The 20,865-nt window shown below is 42.7% G+C and overlaps 1 protein-coding gene across 6 annotated transcripts in view; it reads right to left on the reverse strand.

The window, feature by feature from the left end:
* Positions 1-666: 666 nt before the first annotated feature.
* The window catches only part of Hivep1 (HIVEP zinc finger 1), a 127,241-nt gene continuing 107,042 nt past the window's right edge, over positions 667-20,865 (reverse strand). For 5 of the 6 annotated variants that reach the window (XM_034510060.2, XM_034510059.2, XM_076939131.1 and 2 more), the window contains 2 exons: positions 3,739-4,244; positions 667-2,305 (listed from right to left, as the gene is read on the reverse strand). In XM_034510060.2, coding sequence (XP_034365951.1) covers positions 1,181-2,305; positions 3,739-4,244 — 1,631 coding nt within the window. In that variant the 3' untranslated portion in view covers positions 667-1,180. Of the gene's footprint in view, positions 2,306-3,738; positions 4,245-20,865 lie in introns of those variants that run through there. The other variant, XR_013112141.1, reaches the window with a different exon arrangement.

Raw genomic sequence — 20,865 nt, forward strand, 5'->3', positions numbered from 1 at the left:
TATTTTCCACACAAACCCAGCACATGCAATAACCTTAGATAACAGGACAAACAGCTACAATGGGAAGTGTGACACCATGTGACAGCTTCCAGACTGACTGACAGTTGGGTTCCTCAGTCAGCCCACCATGTGACAGCTTCCAGACTGACTGACAGTTAGGTTCCTCAGGATAGAAGCAATCATCTCTAGAGTCACTTAAACTAGACATCTAGGTTTTTCTCATGGTAAGCCTTGTTGGATCCTTCAGGATTTGGTGCTGGACACAACTCTTTACATGAGGTAGATGTGACAACAGAGGTCCTTGGCTAAGGAACTAAGGGTGAGGCCTGGGAGGGTGGCATCGTGGAGCTCAGGAGTAGTTTTTCACTTAATTTACATTTTCCAGAACCACATTTAGGGACTTTGTTCTCTTCAGGATGTCCATTTTATACATTTATAGAAAATGTTCTTAGTCAATTCTCTAACAACTAAATGGCTATAAAACTGCAGCTGACAGTAAGGAAAAATTGTCTTTAGCTCTGGATTTTGGGGGCTTTAGCCATAGTTTCACAGGGAAAGGGGACCACTGAAGCTTTGCCTCTCAAAAGGAAGGACCAGCCATGGAAGGCAGAGAGCTAGGAGCCATTTTCCCAATGAGGTGTAAAGACAGCACGACTTAAGCACCAGTAGTCTGTGAACAGTATTTTACTGAAACAGTTCATAACACAGAAAATCTGTCTGAAGTGTACAGTTACTGTCTTACACAATGACAGATCCATTTGCAAAGACTAATATGAATACAATAAATATGAGGTTTACATACTAATTTATACACAGAAACTGCCCCACAGCCATAAAAATTTATATTTAACAGTGCAACATATCATTTAGTCATCTGATTTATTTGACAAGTTTCTACTAAACACAACTACCTGGTTTTCATATACATATATAACATTGTATGTATATAGATATTCAACCATCTGTACAGATTCTAAACAGAAAACTCCTAAAAGGCACAATTGTCTATACAACATGTACAAAAATGGCTGGAGCTAACACAAAACAACAATTATTGGTCAAAAGTTCATGATTGCACAAAGATTAGTCATGAGTTTACGTCAGAAAAAATGTGCTTTAAGGAAAGGAGGGTTTTTCAAAAAAACCTGTTATTAAAAAAAAATCAATAAAAAACAAACCACTAGGTTGCTATGACAAGCCTGTCCTCGTCATCATCGCTGCTCACGTCGCTGAAGTGCACAATGGGCTGCCTATGGGGCACTGGGGGCCTGGGAGCCGGTCTGTCTGTGGGTAGTGATGGAGGGCCTGAAGTTGCAACCTTCTGTAAAGCTTCCGGTGTGGGTGCCGGCTGCGCCTGCGCAGTGGAGCGCCCAGGCAACGCGTGACTCGCAGAGGCCGCCTTCCTGGTGTCCGTTTTGCTTGAGCCTTCTGGCCTTGCATGGTCAGCTGAGGGACCGGACACTGTCTGTGGGGTTTCCTGAGGGCCTTCGGGTGACCCCTGAGGAGGCTCAGCACTGTGTCCCTTGCCTGCGGACGTCTGTGTCTCCATTGCTTTGCTGTTGGAAGAGGCAGTCTCTGGAGTCCCCGCGGTGCCCACAGCCACCGGGCCAACGGAGGGGATCAGCGTGGGCAAGGCGATGTTGAGGATTTGGAGACCCGGAATGTGTGCCTGTGGGGCGGGATTGCTCTGTGCAGGCGTGTTAGCCAGAACCTGGAGCCCCACTGCGTTGAGGGCCAGGCCTGGGGGGTGCACCTGCGGACCCACAGTAGCGTTGGCCAGACCCACGATATTGACTGTTTCCATGCCCAGGGACGTGAGTGACTGCAAGGCTGGGGGACTTAGGGTCTGCAGGCCTGGCACGTGGATTTGGCCGATGGGAATACGTGGCACAACAGTGCTCAATTCAGCCACTCCCGTGGGGTGATTAGTAGCGCCAGAAACTTCAGTGATGGTACCCCCAGGGGTGCCCACGGTTCTGTGAATAACACTCACAGCAGGGATGGTCAGTTGCATTGGCCCGGCCTGAATGGGTACAAAAGTGGAATAGGTGAGGCCAGCAGGCACCACATGGATACCTCCTACGGGAACCATGTTGTATGGGGTCCTTGATTGCTGCTGGGAATGCAAGGGGAGATGGCTGAACAAATGTGTCTGAGGGGAAGGCAAGCCTGGAGGCGGTTGCAAGGTTATTTGCTGCTTCAGTTCTTGACTGTCAGGGTGAGATGAGACTGAGGAAGAAATCCTGGCTGCTGGCTGAGGGTTGTGCTGGGCTACAACAGGAGGCAGTCCCACAGACGATGAATCCTAAAAGACAGGAGACAGTGAGCCACATAGCAGAGGCCCCTTCATCACCACTAAGATAATAGTGTTCAATCTGTTTTCAGTGTTTTCCGAGTGTACATTTGGATTTGACATGTCTGCTTGCTAAAAAATTTGCTTTGATTTTTTTAAGAGAAATTTTCAACAAAATAACTTCACTTAAAATTTCTTTCCTACTACCAATACCAGAAAAAAAATTGGTATAGTATTTTGCAATCTGCAAACCAGTTTCCTAGGCATCATTTTATACTGATAGATGACCATGACTTTTCGGTACCACCTGCACCACTTTATTTTAGAGACTAGGAGATGTTGAGAAATGCCATATTAATTAGCTGTGTCACCTAGGAAAAAATTAACCAAAATATTATTCATTTATGAAATGAAGATCTGTTACTAAGACAGAGGTCTATAGTTGTCATTGATTGCTACCTCATTTGTAAGTTGATGTCTACTGAAGACTGGATTTTTAGTTATGTAACTACCATATCTAAGATGCTGATACAACAGCTTAGAACACAGGGGGACAATATTTTAAAAATGTTATGGAGGATGAATCTTGCCTGTCCTTTTCATCCATGAATTTTATCTACATACTAGCTTTTTCTTGCATATTCATGCATTTCCATATATGTTAGGGAGCTGCATTAGTTCACATTGTAATCTAATTTCTATATTAAACTGAAAAATTAAGTTTAGATTAGTATGTAAAGTTCTAAGCTTTTGTTTTTCTCCAGTGAGAAACATCTTTTCCCATTCAGAAATAAACCCTACTACCTTATTCAACGCATAGGAGAAGGAAAACAATGGTCAGTGAGGGACAACAGTATCTGTTGGTTGGGAGGCAGACAGAGAAGAAAGCATGCAGTAAACTTCTTGTGCGTCTCTTGAGCTGGGTGTCTGGCACTGAGCTTACCCCAGAAGGAAACTTTCCCAAGGGCTCCCAGCAGTTTGCTCATGCAAACAACATGAAATCTTGAATCATTTTTGTGCCCCACTAATTTTTGTCATGAAGCCTACTAGCAAAGCACAAGATTTGGGAAACGTGCTGTAAACCCGTCATATCCATATTAGTGGAAAAACAAGGGTCAAACACTAGATCCTTAGGTCTCAGGATGGGATGTGGGTTTAAAACTGGTAAATACATATTTTGTTGTGATTAAAAAAAACCTCAAATAATAAAGGAGTATATATTTTAAAGAGGCACCACAGGTTATAATATACTATGTGGACTTTTCTCAAGATAATTCACAAGGCTTTAATGCACATAAATAAATTCTGTTATCAACTAACAACAAAAAGGTACACACTCATGGTCATAAATGATTTTCTTTAATCTATTAGGTTTTCCTTATGGAATAAGAAGAGAAAACAAAAACCAAAGAAGCCCCCACGCCCACCCCCACACACCCATCTACCTCTATTGAAGCAGTAGTGTTTCCAGCTGCAGGGCTTCTCAGAGCATCAGATTCAGAGGAATGCACAGACATCTGATGGCCGGGAGCCCTGGGGGGAACTTCTGGGGACCTGGGAGTGTCTAGGGGAGGAGCCAGTTCTTGCTCATCTTTTCCAGTATTCTGCCTGGCCTTTGCTGGTAAGTCTGTCCTGTTGGGGTCAGTCTGCACTGTGCTCAGTACAGTCATCTTGGTGAGTAGTGCTCTAGGCAGAATGTCCATTGGGTCTGTGTGTACCCCTGAGAAGCAACTGGAAACTCTAAGATCTTCCTCTACACTCCCAGGATCCTGAAGGCCACTTCTGGATGGGAGATGCTGTGGGCTCGCTGTGACTGAGGGTGCTGCTGAGAGGCCGGACTCTGCCTGGCTGTCATCATCATCCTCTTCATTGTCATTATCATCCTCATCTGGGCCATCAGATTCTTCAAGATCATATCCAGACCGCTCACAACTGAATCTTTGCTTTTCATCTAATATGACAACCAAAAGGATTTATTACAGAATGTTCTACAATTATAAAAACACAATGTCTTCATTTTTAGAAGCTTGGCAATCCTGTGTAACATATAGAAGACAGCCACCCAGAGGACACATCAGAAAAGTGACACAGAAAAGTAGCCAGTCAGGTGGCAGGAGCCCAGACCAGGATATGAGAGGCAGGGCCATGATCAGGGTGGCAGGGAGGCACAAAAAATGAGCCTTCAAACAGAAAGGCACAAACACAATCCAAGATGTAAAGAAAAGAAAGAAAGCCTCAAGTATTTGAAAAAACTCTTTAAATATGATAAAAACAACTGTTTCTAAGCTTTTTCTCTATTTTCTCACTGTTGGGTCCAAAGGAAAGTCCATCTCCCAAATTCCAAAGGGCAGAGGGACAAATGGCTATATGTGGTGCCTCTTAGCATGCCATAGCAATGCAGGCCTCTAGGCACAAGTATCACACTACCTGTTGTACATTTCAAAGTCCATCCTAACTCTTTTGGTCTCCTCCCTACCCTAAACTCAGCTCATGGGCTTCCATTCCCCAGCGACTCACTTGCTTTACAATACTGCTATTTTCAATAGGCTCATCACTCTTTCCTCTAGGCCTCCCTCTTTGCCTCTCCCTCCATTCTTGCTCTCATTCTATGTTCCCCACACACTCTGCTTTGCTCCTGCTTCTCTCATGGCTAGGTTCAGTCTGCTGGCCATATTCAGTCTACCACTTTCTCTGCTCTGGACTCTTCCAGATGCCTCTGGCTGTTCTTTCATATCTATGATAAAAATAATTCATTTATGACCGACCATAGAATGGTCATGTTGTTAGTTTATACACCTATATCTTCCTTTTATTATGAAATTAACACATCTGCACTTTGTGGTATTTGATTTATTAGTAAAACAATTTAAATTTGAAGTGTATTGGAAACATTCTGATTGATCTGTAACAGTAACAATGCTCATTTGATATTTAAAGCCTTACTCCCATCCCCCAGTTCTATGGATCACTCATGCACATGCACGTGGGAGCCAAAAGCTGACATAAAGTGCCTTCTTCAATCATTTCTTCATGTTTTTTTGAGACAGGGTCTCTCACTGAATGTGAGACTTGTTTAATCTAGATTAGGCTTACTAGTGACCTCTGGAAAGTCTGTCTATGTCTACCTCCCAGAGCTGTGGCCAGAGGCATATGCTACTCTGCTCAGCTCCTTACGTGGCTTCTGGGGATCCAGTTCAATTCTCTGTGCTTATGCAGCAGCAAGCACTGTACCCACTGAGGCACCTCCATGACTCCTCTTTTCAAAAATCACTGATATTCCTTCTTGTTTGTACAAGACTTGACCAATTGCTTACAAAAAAAAAAAAAAAATAGAGTATTTCTAAAAGTCAATAATACATCACTTTTCAAGAACTATTCAAGATAGTGTCAAAATTTTCGTGTATTCATGTGGAACTTGGTTTAAAAAATTTTACTATTTAAAATCATACAAAGCAGACAGCTAATACTTAAGAGGGTGGGAAAATATCAACAGTATTTCTTTGTCAACAACCCACATGGCTATCTGACCATATATGGCTTAGTTGTATGTGATCCATTTCACATTCTTATTATACGATGATATTGGTTTCAGTGGATTTGGGCCAAAAACAAAAACAAAAAATTAAACAGAGGATGCCAAAAGTATATCCTATGCACAGCTCTGAGTAGTGGGAGGAGATTGTGCCCAGCTTGCTCTGTCTCATCTTGGACATGGGTCAGCTCTTTATCCAGTGAAGAACAAAGACCTGCCTACTAATCACTCAGTAGCTTGTCTTGGTAACAGCATAGACTGAGCGTCAAACACTGTCGCATGCTGTGTCATCGGCTGCTGTGTCACTGTAATGACTAAGGCGAGGAAAGTATGGCCCATGTCGTTCATCTCACTTCATCTTAGCCCTGGGACTTTGCAGATATCACTGTGCCACAGTGCAGAAAATACCTGAGACATATGCCATGTAGTTTTCATTATTAAAGTATATTTCTGTATCTTTTCTAGCCTATGCATTATTGTTGCTCTTCACTGTGTTTAATAAAAAGCAGCATGCTGTACTAGCTAACGTTGTAGGTATTCACTGGATTCTTGGGAGTTATTAGCCATGGGCAAGCCCACTCTATTTTTTGAAAAACAGAAGAAAATAGAAACAGAAATATGCAATAGATATTTTTTATCAGACTTCCCAAGCATTCATTTATTTCAATATTATTCTTTCTACATGGCAAAAATATATTCTTAAAAAAAATTCTTACAGAAAAAAAAGTCTTATAGGAACCATGCACCAAAATATTGGAGGGCGATTTCTAGGGGATGGAAAATAGTAGAATGCTTGCTTATTTATCATAGATATGTGTTGTTTTTGTAAGTAAGGAAATCAAGGATAAAACATGCATATCCATTTCTTTTTATTTTCAAAGTCCTACTACTATGCGTAAAATAAACAAAAGAACATTAATTCATTGAGTCCCGCTCAAGGCCCCTGCTACAATGAGTGATTTCTGGATAAGAACCTGGGACCTCTGGGTGCCTCAGAAAATGAAGCAGAAAAGACAAGGAACTGGGTGGCCAGAAGAGGCTACTGAAGAGCTAATGTTTCATCAAATGCTGACTTCCTGTAAAGGCTAGCTAGGCTCATTTCTGCTTTACCCTGAAAACTATTGCTCTATAAAACCAAGAGTAGATCTAACTTTACATGGATGATATTTCCCCAACTCAGCAAAAAACTGAAATTTAGGATAATCGCCCAAATCTAAGGCAAGACTGTCTGCAAGGAAACAGGGAAGTCTATGTCACTAGAGACAGAAATGACAGAATACTGGCCAGAGGATTTCATCGAACACGGTTGACAGAACCTAAGCTGTTTGCAGGCAGGTGTCTGTTGGCATGACTGTAACTGCTCTGGGGCTCTACAGCAGCCTCCACATGAAGCCCATCTAGGTGCTCAGTGACGAGTGCTAGGTGTTCACTGTGGTCCAAATCTGGGAGAAGAGCAGCAGCCTCACAGGAGAGGCAAGGAAATTCACATGGACCCGTCTTCCCTCTCTCATCTATAGAAACAAAAGTCTCATCTGTGGAGGTAAAGGTTACAGTCACTTCAGTGGGGGAAAAGAACAGAAGGACACAGAAATCGATGCCTGTGGGGGGAACAGAACTATGGTTGAACCTGGGGAAGGGTAGGGAACCCGAGAGAGCCCAGGAAGCCAAGAACACTGTGCATGTATGGACTCAGTGAGAACAGAAGTGTGCACTATTTTCTGTTTTCACACCCAGTGCCAAGCTAAGGAGCTTTGAAAGACAGTTCCCGGGACAGGGAAAGGCAAGAAGGTCCAGAGCAGACTTTCTAAATCACAGCCCCAAAGGATGACCTTCAACTGAAATACTCAACAGACATCATTCTTGTAACCCAACCCCCACCTAAAGTACAGGTATCTTTAGAGAAACCTGAAACCCCTATGCAGTGAGGATAGACAGCTGCCAGAGTTAATCCTGGGTGATCTTGAGCCTGCTTGACATCAATGGCACAGCCAGAAGGGGATATCCATTCCAAGTATGAAAATGACTTACACAACTTCACCATGTAACGAAAGACGTCCAACTGAGAACATAAAATGACAAGGGATACAAAAAAGCAACCTCCAAACAGACACTCTAAGGAGACAGAGCAACCTTTAAGACTAGTCGGAGAGATGAGACACCGACTTATAAACGGATGAGAGAACTTCAAATAATGATGATAAAACAAACAGGGCCTTAATGGGAAGAGATGGATAACTTAGTGGTAAAGTGCTTGCCTTGCATTGCAAGCATGAGAGGACCTGGATTCAACCCTCAGTACCATTAAACAAAAGTAAAACTAAAATAAAATGCTAACCATGAGAAGCAGCGCAATAACACAGGTAAGCAAATTGACATATTCAAATGCTATACCCACTGAAAATAACTCTCAGAGATAGGAGAAATGAGGAATTCCTAGCAATGCTGGAAAATGGTGAGTGAAGGCAAAGGTTTGGTTGTTCCTTCCAAAACCAAAATTGGACTTAATATGACTTCTAGGTCTAAAATTCTAACTGGGAGTCACATGAAAGTGTTCGTAGTACAATCTCCCCAAACTGGAAGCGACTCAGGTATCTTTTTCTTTTTTTTTCCTTTTTGGTTTTTCGAGACAGGGTTTCTCTGTTAGCCTTGGCTGTCCTGGAACTCAGTCTGTAGACCAGGCTGGCCTCAAACTCAGAAATCCGCCTGCCTCTGCCTCCCAAGTGCTGGGATTAAAGGCGTGCGCCACCACTGCCCATCTTCTCAGGTATCTTTTAATAGGCTGGTGGGTAATGAGGTGCAGCTTTTGGCTTTGATGGAATACTACTCAGTAGCAAGAAGAGAGCAAACCACCGACAGTGTTGTGGGCCTTCTTGTCTCATTAAGTGATAGGGGTAAGACCCAAAGAACCCACATAATTTAAGATTTATTTTTAATTATGTATACGTACACAGGATAGTGCATACCTGCAGGCCAGAAACTTTGGGTCCCACTAGAGCTGGAATTATAGGTAGTTGTGAGCCCCCAAACTCACATGAGTGCTGAACTTGGGTTTTTTTTTTTTTTTTGGCAGCGCAACAAGGGCTCTTAACCTTTTAAGAGCCATCCCTCCATACTCCAAGAGTACATATTTTATGCTACTTTTCCCATGACAGTCTGGAAAGGAAGCTAGGTGAGTAGTTGTAATGGGTTAGATGAAGTATTCTAAGGGATCTGCAGGTGACAGAACTGGGCATGTGACACATAATTCTATACATTTGCTAAAAATCACAGTATTACACAGTATAAGATAGATTACATATAAATGAGGCCAATCAAACAGGATCTGGAGTGGGCTCAACATAGAATGCTAGGAGACGACTCTGTAACCACATGAAAGGGATGGATGGGCAGGGGGGTCCTGATGAATAGCGGAGCCCTGACTGCACACTGTAAAGCCTGACTGCTGGGAGCAGTGCACACACCAAACTATGCTTGCACGTCTGTCTCACTGTGTGTGGCTGAGGACCTCTGAGGATCTCTACTCACGCTAGAGATGAACCAATGTGGCCAACTGTAGATGAGGCCACTTAAAGAGGCAGCCCTGGCTTCTTCTTATGCAGAAAGTCAGTCAAAGTGAAAGAACTAGAAAAAGCAAGGGTAAATATGGGGCAGAATAAAACAGGAAGTTTCAGTATATATGAAAATTGTGTGCATGTGTGTGTGTAGGTGTGTTTGTAGGTTTATGTGGTGCCAACATGTCTAATTCAACTGGATGACTGATTCACAGAGAAGTGGCAGTCAACAGCAGTGAGCACACCAACCAGCAGCCATGTTGTCCTGGTTTCTAAGTTCTATTCTCCAGCAAAAAGGAACAGGAGTTTTTTAGAGAAATGCGTAACTCTGGGGCTAGAGCTTCTTGGGGGTAGATCCCAAAGAAAGGAACTGCTTAGGAAAGATGATTGGATTGGATCAGACCTGAAGAGCTATTTCTGTTTATAGCCAATGCTGGAACCTGAGCGAGACACCGATTAACAACAGTACCTGAGGATGCCTTAGGAATAGGTGCATTCTGAGTCCACAGATACAAGTGGGAGAATAAAAAATGTAACTCCATAGAAAAGGTCAGTTAGGGACGCACCATGGTGATACCACTGAGAAGACCTGCATTAAATAAACAGGGTATGCATGGTTTCAAACTATTTAATATTTATGAAGGGAGAAACAGTTAAACTTACAGTACAGAGTCCTAATAGGTATCACCTTAGCCTAGGGATAGAAGCCAGTATGACATCATGTGTCCCTTGACTGCAAACATCACCCTATCTCCTTCCAAATAGTGTACAACCTCAATCTAATTTGAAAATACACCCCAAGAGCCAAATTGAAAACTATTCTTCCAGGTAAACAATACTCATTGTCAAGGTTCACAAAGAAACTACAACAAACATATTACAGGACCCAGAAAAGTGATGGCAACATGATATGGGATCCTGGAACAGACAAGGGATGTACCAGAGGACCTGAATACCATGAATGAGGGCTTATTTCCAGTCAATAATACTGAGCTGTGGTAAACTCCAGAGTGCATGTGTGCTCTATGGACATGTGAGGCTACCACACACAGGGAAGCTGAGCAGAACATTCAGGAACTTGACATGCTACAGTTTTTCCCATATGATAGAAAATATATTTTTAAAAAATCTGTCAGTGCTCTGGGTTTTGATTTTATGTCTCATAACCTGACAACATATTCTTCTATAAATTCACATCACACCAAGACTTCTCTGGTAAGCATCTCTCACTATTAGTAGAACTCAACTCTTGAAATGAATTCTAACTCTTCTATAAGCACTGGAATCTATAGGCAGTGGAAATAACGGGATGCACTCTAACCTAGGTGCGTGCTTTACATTTTTTTAACTATCCAATAGTGTTCTATTTCTTGCCTTTCTTACCCACTTGTACATATGAATGTAAAATGGCTCTACTCCCGCTCCAGCCATCTATACTAGTAGAAATTCTAGCTTAGCAGTATATATAAGCCAACACCACCTGGTCATAATTAAAACAAGCACTAATTAGGGGTTACGGCAAGTGAAAATGCAGTTAATGAGGTTTAGTGTTGTACAGAGTCGAGATTCAATGCACACTGTCTGTGCTAAACACTTCTATTCAGCCATATTTAAAACTGACTACAGGATGATCTGAAAGGTCAACAATAGATTATAGTCATTAAGCTAGCTTATTAAAGATACACACGAGTTCCTTGTTTAAAGGCAGAGACGTTAAAAGCTTCATATAATTATTTGATTATGCATAGCGGACTATATGAAACACAGCCTCTAAGGAGAGTGTAAACTAATAATTGAACTTAACTTCTTGATAACACTTTATCTCCCTAACAAAGTTTAAGAGTGAGTTGTCAGGGTTAGTTGTCATACAGTTCTGGACTTTCTTCCTTGACAAAACCATCAGCCTGGATATTGAGAGTACCCAAGAAGAGGTTGCCATTCTTTTCTTTCAGCTCCCTTCTCAGGGTCTGGAGTGAATGCTGTTTCTTTCTCTGAATTGGTGTTTGGGATTTCCCAAAGAGAATGACGACTGTCAAAGTTCTGGAAATCTACAAACCAGGCCAATACTTTGGAATGAAAGAAAATGATAAAGTGAAAGACGCAGTCTCCTGGAGACACATGAACCTTAGATAGCCAGACCACAGCAATCATTCCACCTAAGGCCAGCATGGTTGGAATTGGGGTTACTTCCAGGATATAGGCAGCTACAACACTAAGAAGAGTCACCCCAACTCCAGCAACTGTTAGCCTCTCAGACATCCCAGCTGAGGGAAGTACATGGCATCTGAACCTTGTCAGTGGGCCTGATCCTGTCTCACACAATTTCCAGGTCACATCCTGAAAAGTTTCACAACAGGACTCTAAATGGCCAGGTCAGCTCTGCTTTACTGGGATTTAGGCTAGTTAAGAGGCCAGCTTCTAGAGAAGCCTGCTAGCACTGAATCAGGAGTTGTCTCCAGAGAAGTACCTGGCTGTTTTTTTTTTTTTTTTTTAACCAAAAATGTTTTTAAATATTTATTTTTATGTGTATGAATGTTCTGTCTGCATTATGTACAGTATATGTACACAGGTACTGATGGAGACTAGAAGAGGCTTCAGTGTTTCCCTGAAACTAGATTTCCAGAACTGGGGTTGTGAGCCACCACGTGGAGCTGGGAATTGAATGTGGGTCCTCTGCTGGGATAGCAAGTGTTCCTAAGTGCTGAGCATCTTTCCAGCCCGGCTTCTGACTTTTGTCAATATGCCAAAGAGGATGACACAGACTTGACCACATCTCCAAAATCTCACCGAGTATGAATTTATGACATTGCTTGTGTTGTTTAACATAGTAACTATGACAGCACCTTGGTTATCTGGCCTGGTAACTCTGGTCACTACCACATTTGGCTCACTGCCTATTCTTGTAAAGAAAATTTTGTGGGAATACAACCAGGTTTGTTTGTATGCTGCAGTACAACTGGAGTTTGCTAGCAGTGACAAATAATAGAGAACACACAGCCGAGCATGCCTGAAACACTTACTACCTGGTACTTTTCAGAAAAAGGTTGCTGGTTTGTATTGTATTACCCAATCAAAACAAAAATCACCATCATATCATAGTTAATAGATAACACGCCTTACAAAGAAAGCTAGGGGGCTTAGATGGCTAGAAAGTTTCCAAGCCAGCATGTGAATCCTAGACTACTGTCACCATTCTCTTATGATACACTGCCTTCTTATTATTATAGTGCAACTATTAGTATTTTTGGTGTGTACAACATAGGCTAATACCCCAGGAAGATAAATGCTATGTCTTATCTGTGGTAGCCATTAGAGGCTGTAGAGAAGACATAGACATCCACATTTACTTAACAAATTCATAAATAAATGGCTCTTAAAAGCTCCATGCAATTTGTTCCTCCAGATACAATGTGCATTCACTGTAAATGTTTCTAACACAGGACACAATTTTTAGATTACAAAAATTATTCTTTCTTGCATGTACAATTTAACTCAAGAGGGAAAAAGGAATCTTTTAATGTAGCAATGTGGTTTTTTTTTTTTTTTTTTTCTCCAAAATGAATGCTCACATAAGCTTATAACAAAGACTTTCCTGAAAGTTTATTTGGGAACTGACCTTCTTCCCAAGGCTGCCTGGATGAGCCACAATCTGCCCCCATTGCTGCCAGACAGTGACACCTGCTGGATGAGCTGGAGCCACAAAGACAGCATCAGCCCAGAAGATAGGGCCCCTTCCCCAACTCTTTTGTTATAGCAGTTTGGCTTTGTTTTCCTCCTGGTTAGGAAGTACTAGGTTGAAAGCCAAACAATAGCAACCAGGGAAATATTTTTGTAAAGCTTGTGAATAATGGTTCTATTTAAAGTATGAAAACAACCTATATGAACACAGTGGGCCAGAACTGCAGACCTGTTAGCTCTAGGCAATAAACCAGAAGCCGCCCTTGCTCTGTTGTTCATAAGCAATTGTTATCAACACTGCATTAAGTATATATCTTAAGGGCCATTATGGTTTCCTAGTCTACAAAGAAACTTAAAAGCAATGGATGTTTGTGTAAGAATTCTGGTGCTGGCAGTCTACTGGCCTCCTTCAGAAGGAAAACATTGCTAGTACTTTTATAAAATTCACCACATGTTTCTAAGGGTAAACATGACACAGGCTTGCAAACCTGTGGTCTGAATCATTATCTCATGCATACAGGTCAGTACTTAAAATTCCATTGCAAAGCATGCTTCTCCCTGCACTAGCCCTTTGAGGCTGCTGTTCCTGGACTGGCCACTAAGGGTACACATTAACATTCCTTGTGTTGAAGTCTAGCACTCTGTTGATGAAAACATTCTTTGGATCAAAGGCTGAAAAGCCAATTCCTGGTGGCACCGTTTTTGACACAAAGGCGTAAACGAAGACATACTCCTTAATACTTCAAAACACAAGGGCAAAATTCCTGAGGCTGCATAATCTTATAGGGCAAGACTATGGGAATGTGCAGGATGAGCTTGAAAAGATCTGACTTTTCATGAGCATATACTATCATTATACATTATACTTGCTAATTTTAAAGCCAAGTGGAAACAACTTCTAAATTGCAAATGTCCAAATTATAATGGCGGTGTACAAAAATGTATATTCAACTCTGCTTGACTCCCCAGCCTTGAGCTAGCTCCACTGAGAATGACATCATGAGGATGGAGGGAAAGCCACATAACCCACTTCTGCTAGGGCCAGTAGGGAACCACAAAGCTCAAGGATCAGTGGTCCACCTCACCCCAGAGTTTACTTGACCTTCGCTGAACACATTTTGTCAGTGGAGAATGTGCATAAGAAAAACTATCAACTGACATCTTGGACATCGATGCTGCTTGACAGAAAGCAGCTGCAGAGACTAAAGATAACACCTTGAAAGCAGTGACGCCATGAGGTTAAGCAGGAATAAATGCAGAGGGAAGCTTCAGTGAACACTGCACATGAACTGGAGGGCATGTGCTGCCCCTGCAGAGGACCAGGCTTCAGTTTGCAGCATCTACGTCAGGCAGCTCCCCTCTAACTCCCAGGGATCCAGTAGTTTTTCTGGCCTCAGCAAGGACTGTGTGCACACACACAGAGCCACGCTCAGACAAACATGCACATATCTAATCAAGAACAATAAAAATCTTAACAAAACAAGGACAGGTTATTCCTGTGAGGAAATAACTAAATGACAGCATATTTAAAAGCTTTCCCACTCAGCAGTGCAGCTGACCAGACTACCAAACGGTGACGGTGTGTAAACAATGAGAAGCAGCCCACCGGGCTCAGCAGAAACCATGCAGTTGCATTTGAGTGCTCAACATGCTCTTATGTAATGAAGAAAAGCTCAGACGTTTTTAAAGACTCACCCTACGTCCCACATCTATAATAGTTAAGGGCTAAGTTTAAGTCTGTGACTTTCATGGATGTGTACCAGATGTAGCAGGCCTTCGTAATTCTCCTATTTGTGTGTATACGTAGTATGCACATGTGTGTGGCATGTTCTTTCCTGCCAGGAGTCAGCGTTGTTTTTCTTCCTGGACTGCTTACAGCTGGCGATGATGCCTATTACGGTTTGGGGCTACAGCTACACTGGCTGTCCAGGGAGCCCCCAGGATTACAGGCATGCACAGCCATTTAGGTAGGTTCTTGGGTTTTGAACTCCAGTCCTCATATTGTACAGCAAGTGCTTTACTTAGTCCATCAACTCCTTAGCTGCCTACCAGTCTTTCTTGAAGAACTAACTGTAAAAGCCCATGACTGTCATAACTACTGGCCTGTTGGTATCTCTTAGAAAAATCTAGAGAAAAATTCTTTTGTATAGGGATTTTAAATTTTTACTTTATTTTATTGAGATGGGCTATTTCTATTGTCCAGTCTGGCCTGAAAATTTCTGGGTTCAAGAGATCTGCCTCCCTGAAGCATGCCAAGAAGCTGGAACTAAAGTGTGCTACCGTACTCAAGATGATGATGTCACAGTTTTCCAATTGCTCCAGACTTGGTGTTTCCTGGTACTGATTCTGAAAGGACATATGGCTCACTCAGTCTGGCTACTTCTTTAATTACTGTATCTACATACTAGATAGTTGCAATCTATTACTGGGATTAAATGACAAACTTCACCCGTGTCAAGGCAAAAACCCAAGAGATGAAGAAGCTCACTGGGTTACTTCTGATTTCCAGTTTTCACTGAGCTAATCTGATGTCTCATAATAGGGACCCGTCTAAGGCAGGACAGAGGTCTCTGAGGGCTGAAGGTAGATTGACAGTACAGCGTTGACCTAGCCTATGTTAAGGCCCAATATCCGTATCTAATACTAGAGTTATGAAAGATACCATAACCATAGGCCTGGCAGAATCGAGGAGATAGATGCATGGTGGTGATGTTGGCACCTGTGCGGGCTTTCTGACAAATTCACTTCTGTCCTCCAGGAGCTCTTGGTCCCGTGGCTGAGTGTCAGGGGTGAATCCAGATGAGGCTCACTGGCAAGGATGACCAAGTAGCCCAGAAAGAAGGTAGGGCAGAACTATCTTTCCACAGCTTTATTGGGAAATGTCTTAGTATGGGGCTGGAGAACTTAAGTCAAGGGCTCTTTGGGACTAAGGGGCCCAAACCAGAGGAAGGAAGAGAGCCTAGTAAGGTTAGACAATAACAACCACCAGGCAGGCTGGGCCACAACCAGGGAGGGGATGCAGACAGAATGCTGTGAAGGGAATTCGGAGGGAGAAGCAAGCATTTGAGATTTATATTTGATTTGACATTCATGTGATCTTTGATATCTCCTGTGCTGGGGCAGTGAGAATCAACGGCTTCATACTTTCACAGATGAACATCAATGTTTGTTAAATATCCCTTGCCAGTGTTTTTATTCTAAATGGTTAAGATCACACGTTGTTTCTTTTATAATGTCTACTTTGGTTTGCTTTTGTTTACTTTATGTCAACTAAAGTCCTTACTGTTTCTTCAGACCCATGTATCTTGCATATTTGCTCAAATTCTGATAATCTTATTTTCTCCAGTGCTCTAGAAATGTGGAGGCAAAGGTATGTGGCTCGTTATCTGCAACCCTGGGGTTTTCATTGTTGAGGGCAGTGATGATGCTCATAGCTAGAACTGCTGATTTACTTTAACACTGGCCTGTGTAGTGGTGATTAACTTGGAAGTGCAAACCCCGAATGGGTAGAAGTTTGTATCAGCAAGGCATCTCAGGGCATCCTTTAAATCCCTTATTCCATGCCAGGTAGAATCTCCCCTTTGGGCATGGAACAGATGTGATATCCTTTGGTGACTCCAATTTTGTGTGTGGATTCATAAATGCATAAAGACTAATTTGGTATCTTGTTTTTTATTAAATTAGGGAGCAGTTTCCAACAGAATGAACTATGGGAAAGGGCCAAGCCCTGACTTGGTCAGCTTTAAATGTTCCAATGTTGTCCACAGGACAAATTTTTGTTGTAGAGGTTACTACAAAAATGGAAATAAGCTTTATCAGTCTGGAGAGATTATTACCATAGATGAGGATATGTAGTGGCCAGAGCCTTAAACCTTCTAGTATTTTGACCCAATGATCAAAACCCAACAAATTAATAAACATGCACACTACCATCACCTTAGTAATACCCATTATTAATCTGGAGTGGTAACAGAAACGTTACAGTGAATGGTATTAAATGGTCTATTACAATGGCCATCTGATTACAGTCTTTCCAGGCACTAACAGCCAGGGACTTCCCATTAGATCATGTGGCATCTCCTCCTCATCACTGATTCAGTCACCAACTGCCTCCCACCCCTGCCTCTGGGCAGTGAACAAAACAAAAGCCTATCCTCATGTAATTTATCTCCTACCTGTTAGGAAACACACACACACACACACACACACACACACACACACACACACACACACACGGCAAGTGCAAACAGGAGAGAAAGGCATGAACACGGCTAGCAGCAGGAGAATCACAAGCATAGGGTGATCAGTCTAAGTATTCAAGGGCAGCCAAAACCTGTGAAGACTGGAAAGGAGTGCAGAGGCCTCGGGACGGGAACCTGCTGGGTCAGTGCAGTCAACAGTCAGCCTGTATGGCTGAGGCTGAGAGTGAGGGATGGAAGGCCAGGAGCCAAGCCTCAGACATCTGGCAGTAGGAAGACTAAATACGGCATTTTGTTTTATGGAAAACAGTTGGTATGAAGCTGAATCAAACACCACTCAGGAGCTACTAGAAGCCAACGGAGCACTGATAGACAGGATAAGGTAGCAGATTAAGATACAAGGATTTTGAAGATGTTTGCGTCTTCCCTACCACATACACCTTTCTGTGTGTACCACCTGTGTGTGGATGCCCATGGAGGCCAGGCCAGGTCGGATCCCTTGAGGCTGGAGTTGCAGGCAGTTGTGAGCCACCAAGTGTGGATGCTAAGAACTAAATTCCAGTCCTTTAGAAGAGTGGCAAGTGCTCATAATTGCTGAGCTACCTCTCCAGCCCCCTAAAGCCATTTTGAAGGAAGCACCAAGGGAGTTTTTATTGATATAATAGAGGCAGAATGGGGAAAAGAGAAATGAAGACAACTTCAAGCTCTATGGTGGAAGAGCTGAGAGAAGACAGAGCGAGAAAGCACGCCTCTTAGGGAAAGGTTGAGCTGGAAGCATGGGGACACTAAACCTGAGTCATATCTACCTGATATCCAAGTAGAGATGCTGTGCAGACAGGTTTGCAGAGAATGAGCAGAAGACTGGGGAAGGTGACCTGTGGGACTGAGCAATGACAGAGGACAGGAAAGTCAGAGGCCTCAGCCCTGGGAACCTGCAGAGGCTGTAGAGACAGAGGAAGCAGCCAGGAAAAGAATGTCCAGCATACTCTAGGCTACTGAGGAAAACTGGCACAGCTTCCAGACCAACAAGCCTACACTGAAGGTGTCTGAGTCCTACTTGCCAAACACATAGAAACCTGATAAGCAAAATCTCAATCCAGAGAGCCAGAGGGATTTCTCAGTAGGGCAGAGAGCTTCCTACACAAACATGTATCTACGTTCAGATCCCATATAAGAAGCCAGGGATAGTTAGTTTTCTTGCCAACCTATAACAAGCTAGGGTGGTCTGGGAATAAGGAACCTCAATCCTGAGAAAACACTTCCATCAGATTAGGTTATAGGCAATCCTGGGGGCATTTCTTGATTAATGATTGATGTGGGACAGTTCAGCCACTGTGGTGTGGGTGCTGCCACCCCTGGGCAAGTGGCTCAATGTTGTGTAAGAAAACAGGCTGAACAAGCCATGGGGAGCAAGCCAGTAACATTCCTCTACAGTCTCTGCTTCAGTTCCACCCTCCAGGTTGCTCTTGAATTTTATGATAGACTGGAAGCTGTAAATCTTAAATAAACTATTTCCTCCCCAAGTTGCTTTTGGTTAGTGTTTTATCACAGCAATATATATCTACCTAGGACAACCAGGCATGCATGCATCTCTAACCCTTATGTCACCAGGAGAGTGGGCAGGAGACAGGAGGATGGCTAGGGCTGGGTGGATGCCAGTGTAGCTCCAGGTTCAGTGAGACCCCAACCCAAGGGAAGAGGGCAGGGAGCAACAGAACAGCACATACTCCTCTTGTCTTCCACAAGCGCACACACATGTCCATACACCACACCTAACCTGCACCTACACACACACACATCCCTCCTGTAACTATCAGCAGCTTATCAGAGTGAAAGTTCTGTAAAAATAAAAATGAAACCAAGCATCAATCATTAAGAAAACACATAATTAGCTGGGCAGTGGGGGGCACTTGAAGGGCAGAGGCAGATAGATCTTTGAGTTCAAGGCCAGCCTGGTCTACAGAGTGAGTTCCAGGACAGCCAGGGCTACATAGAGAAACCCTGTCTTTAAAAAAAGAGAAAGAAGAAGAAAAGGAAGAAGAAGAGGAAGAGGAGGAAGCAGAGAAAAAAAAACAAGAAAGGAAGGAAGGAAGGGAGGAAGAGAAAGAGGGAGAGAGAGAGAGAGAGAGAGAGAGAGAGAGAGAGAGAGAGAGAGAGAGAGAGAGAGAAAGGAAGGAAGGAAGGAAGGAAGAAAGAGACAATGCACAACTATTATCAGTGCAATTGGGCCAACATGTAAATCCAGACAATGATAAATAAAGAGGTGAGGGAATGGCACGGCCCTGTTGGAAAATAATATTGTAAGAATAGGTACTATGCTATGTGTGTATCTGCATATAAAGTACTATTTTCCCTCTACATTACAAAACACTAACATGAAGAAGACCACATCTCATAACTATAGTGAATTGAAAGGGAAACCTGTCTGTGATGGGGAGAGGAGAGAGGATAGACTGTATCAAGGGAGCATGCAGCACTTTCCACATGTCCACTGACTGTCTGCAAAGGAAGAGTGAGGAGAAGCAGTCCACCCGAGCCACGAGCACAGAGAAGCTAAAGCCTTATAATCTCCCTCTCAGGCATGAGCATGCATGATTTAAAAATATTTTTAAACAAAAAAAAAGGCACTAATAGGCAAATCAAGATCAACTGTTTACAACACCTGCTGAATTTATCCCTCCACTGTAAGCCTCTAACACAGCACAAGGGAGAGCTGTGTTTGGGTGGCAGTGATGGAGACTTGTAGGCCTCACACATGATACAGGACTCAGGATTTAGCACTTGCATACTATGCTTTACTATCTGATAAAAGCAGATGAAACTAAGCACCCTTCCCATGAATACAGCAATCTAAGAGCATAAACTGATAAAAGAAGCTTGTTTTACCTTAACAGGGAACCAGGCTATAAACTTTTACCTAGAACCTAAGGGCACCTTTGGAATTAAGAGGAAAAATACAGACATGAATGGGGAGATCTGTGAGTGGGCCAGCAAGTCAGTCCACCGGGTAAGGTGCAATTCACAGAAATGGGCTTCTCCGCAGATTTAGGATGTAAGTGCCGGCTTCCTGTATGAATTCACTGTAATCTGAACATGGATCCCCCTTTTCCAAGGCTCACCTTGAAGTGAAACATGGTCATGTGCATGGTGGCAGCATGACTTGTTCAGCCTTCACTTGGCACCTTTGCCAGTCAGTGGTGGTAACCACCCTCTCTGATCTGTACACATCCGCCTTACCTCTTTACAGAGGAATAGCTCTTACCACCTGAGACTCAATCACTGTTCTTACACATTTAGAAATTAACTCAGGATGATTCATTGAGTGGATTACTGGTTGAAAAGCTGGATTAATGAGTTGATAAATTCTTGAGTTAAAACCAGAAAATCTACAAAAATATACTTCTATACTCTGATTGGTCAGAATAAAATAAAAGACTGTTTTTCCTTCTAATGTGGTCATAAATAAATATCTACATTTGTTAACAGTATTAAGGGGAAAAAAGAAAACAAATATTTTTCAAAACAATATATAGTTTTCAACAAGTAAAATGTTTTATCCTCAAATGCTCATAACACCCCTTTCTTGTTCTTTCCACTAGGGTTAAAAACTGA

The sequence above is a fragment of the Arvicanthis niloticus genome, chromosome 8 (genome assembly GCF_011762505.2).
Source record: "Arvicanthis niloticus isolate mArvNil1 chromosome 8, mArvNil1.pat.X, whole genome shotgun sequence".
NCBI classification, from domain to species: Eukaryota; Metazoa; Chordata; class Mammalia; order Rodentia; family Muridae; genus Arvicanthis; species Arvicanthis niloticus.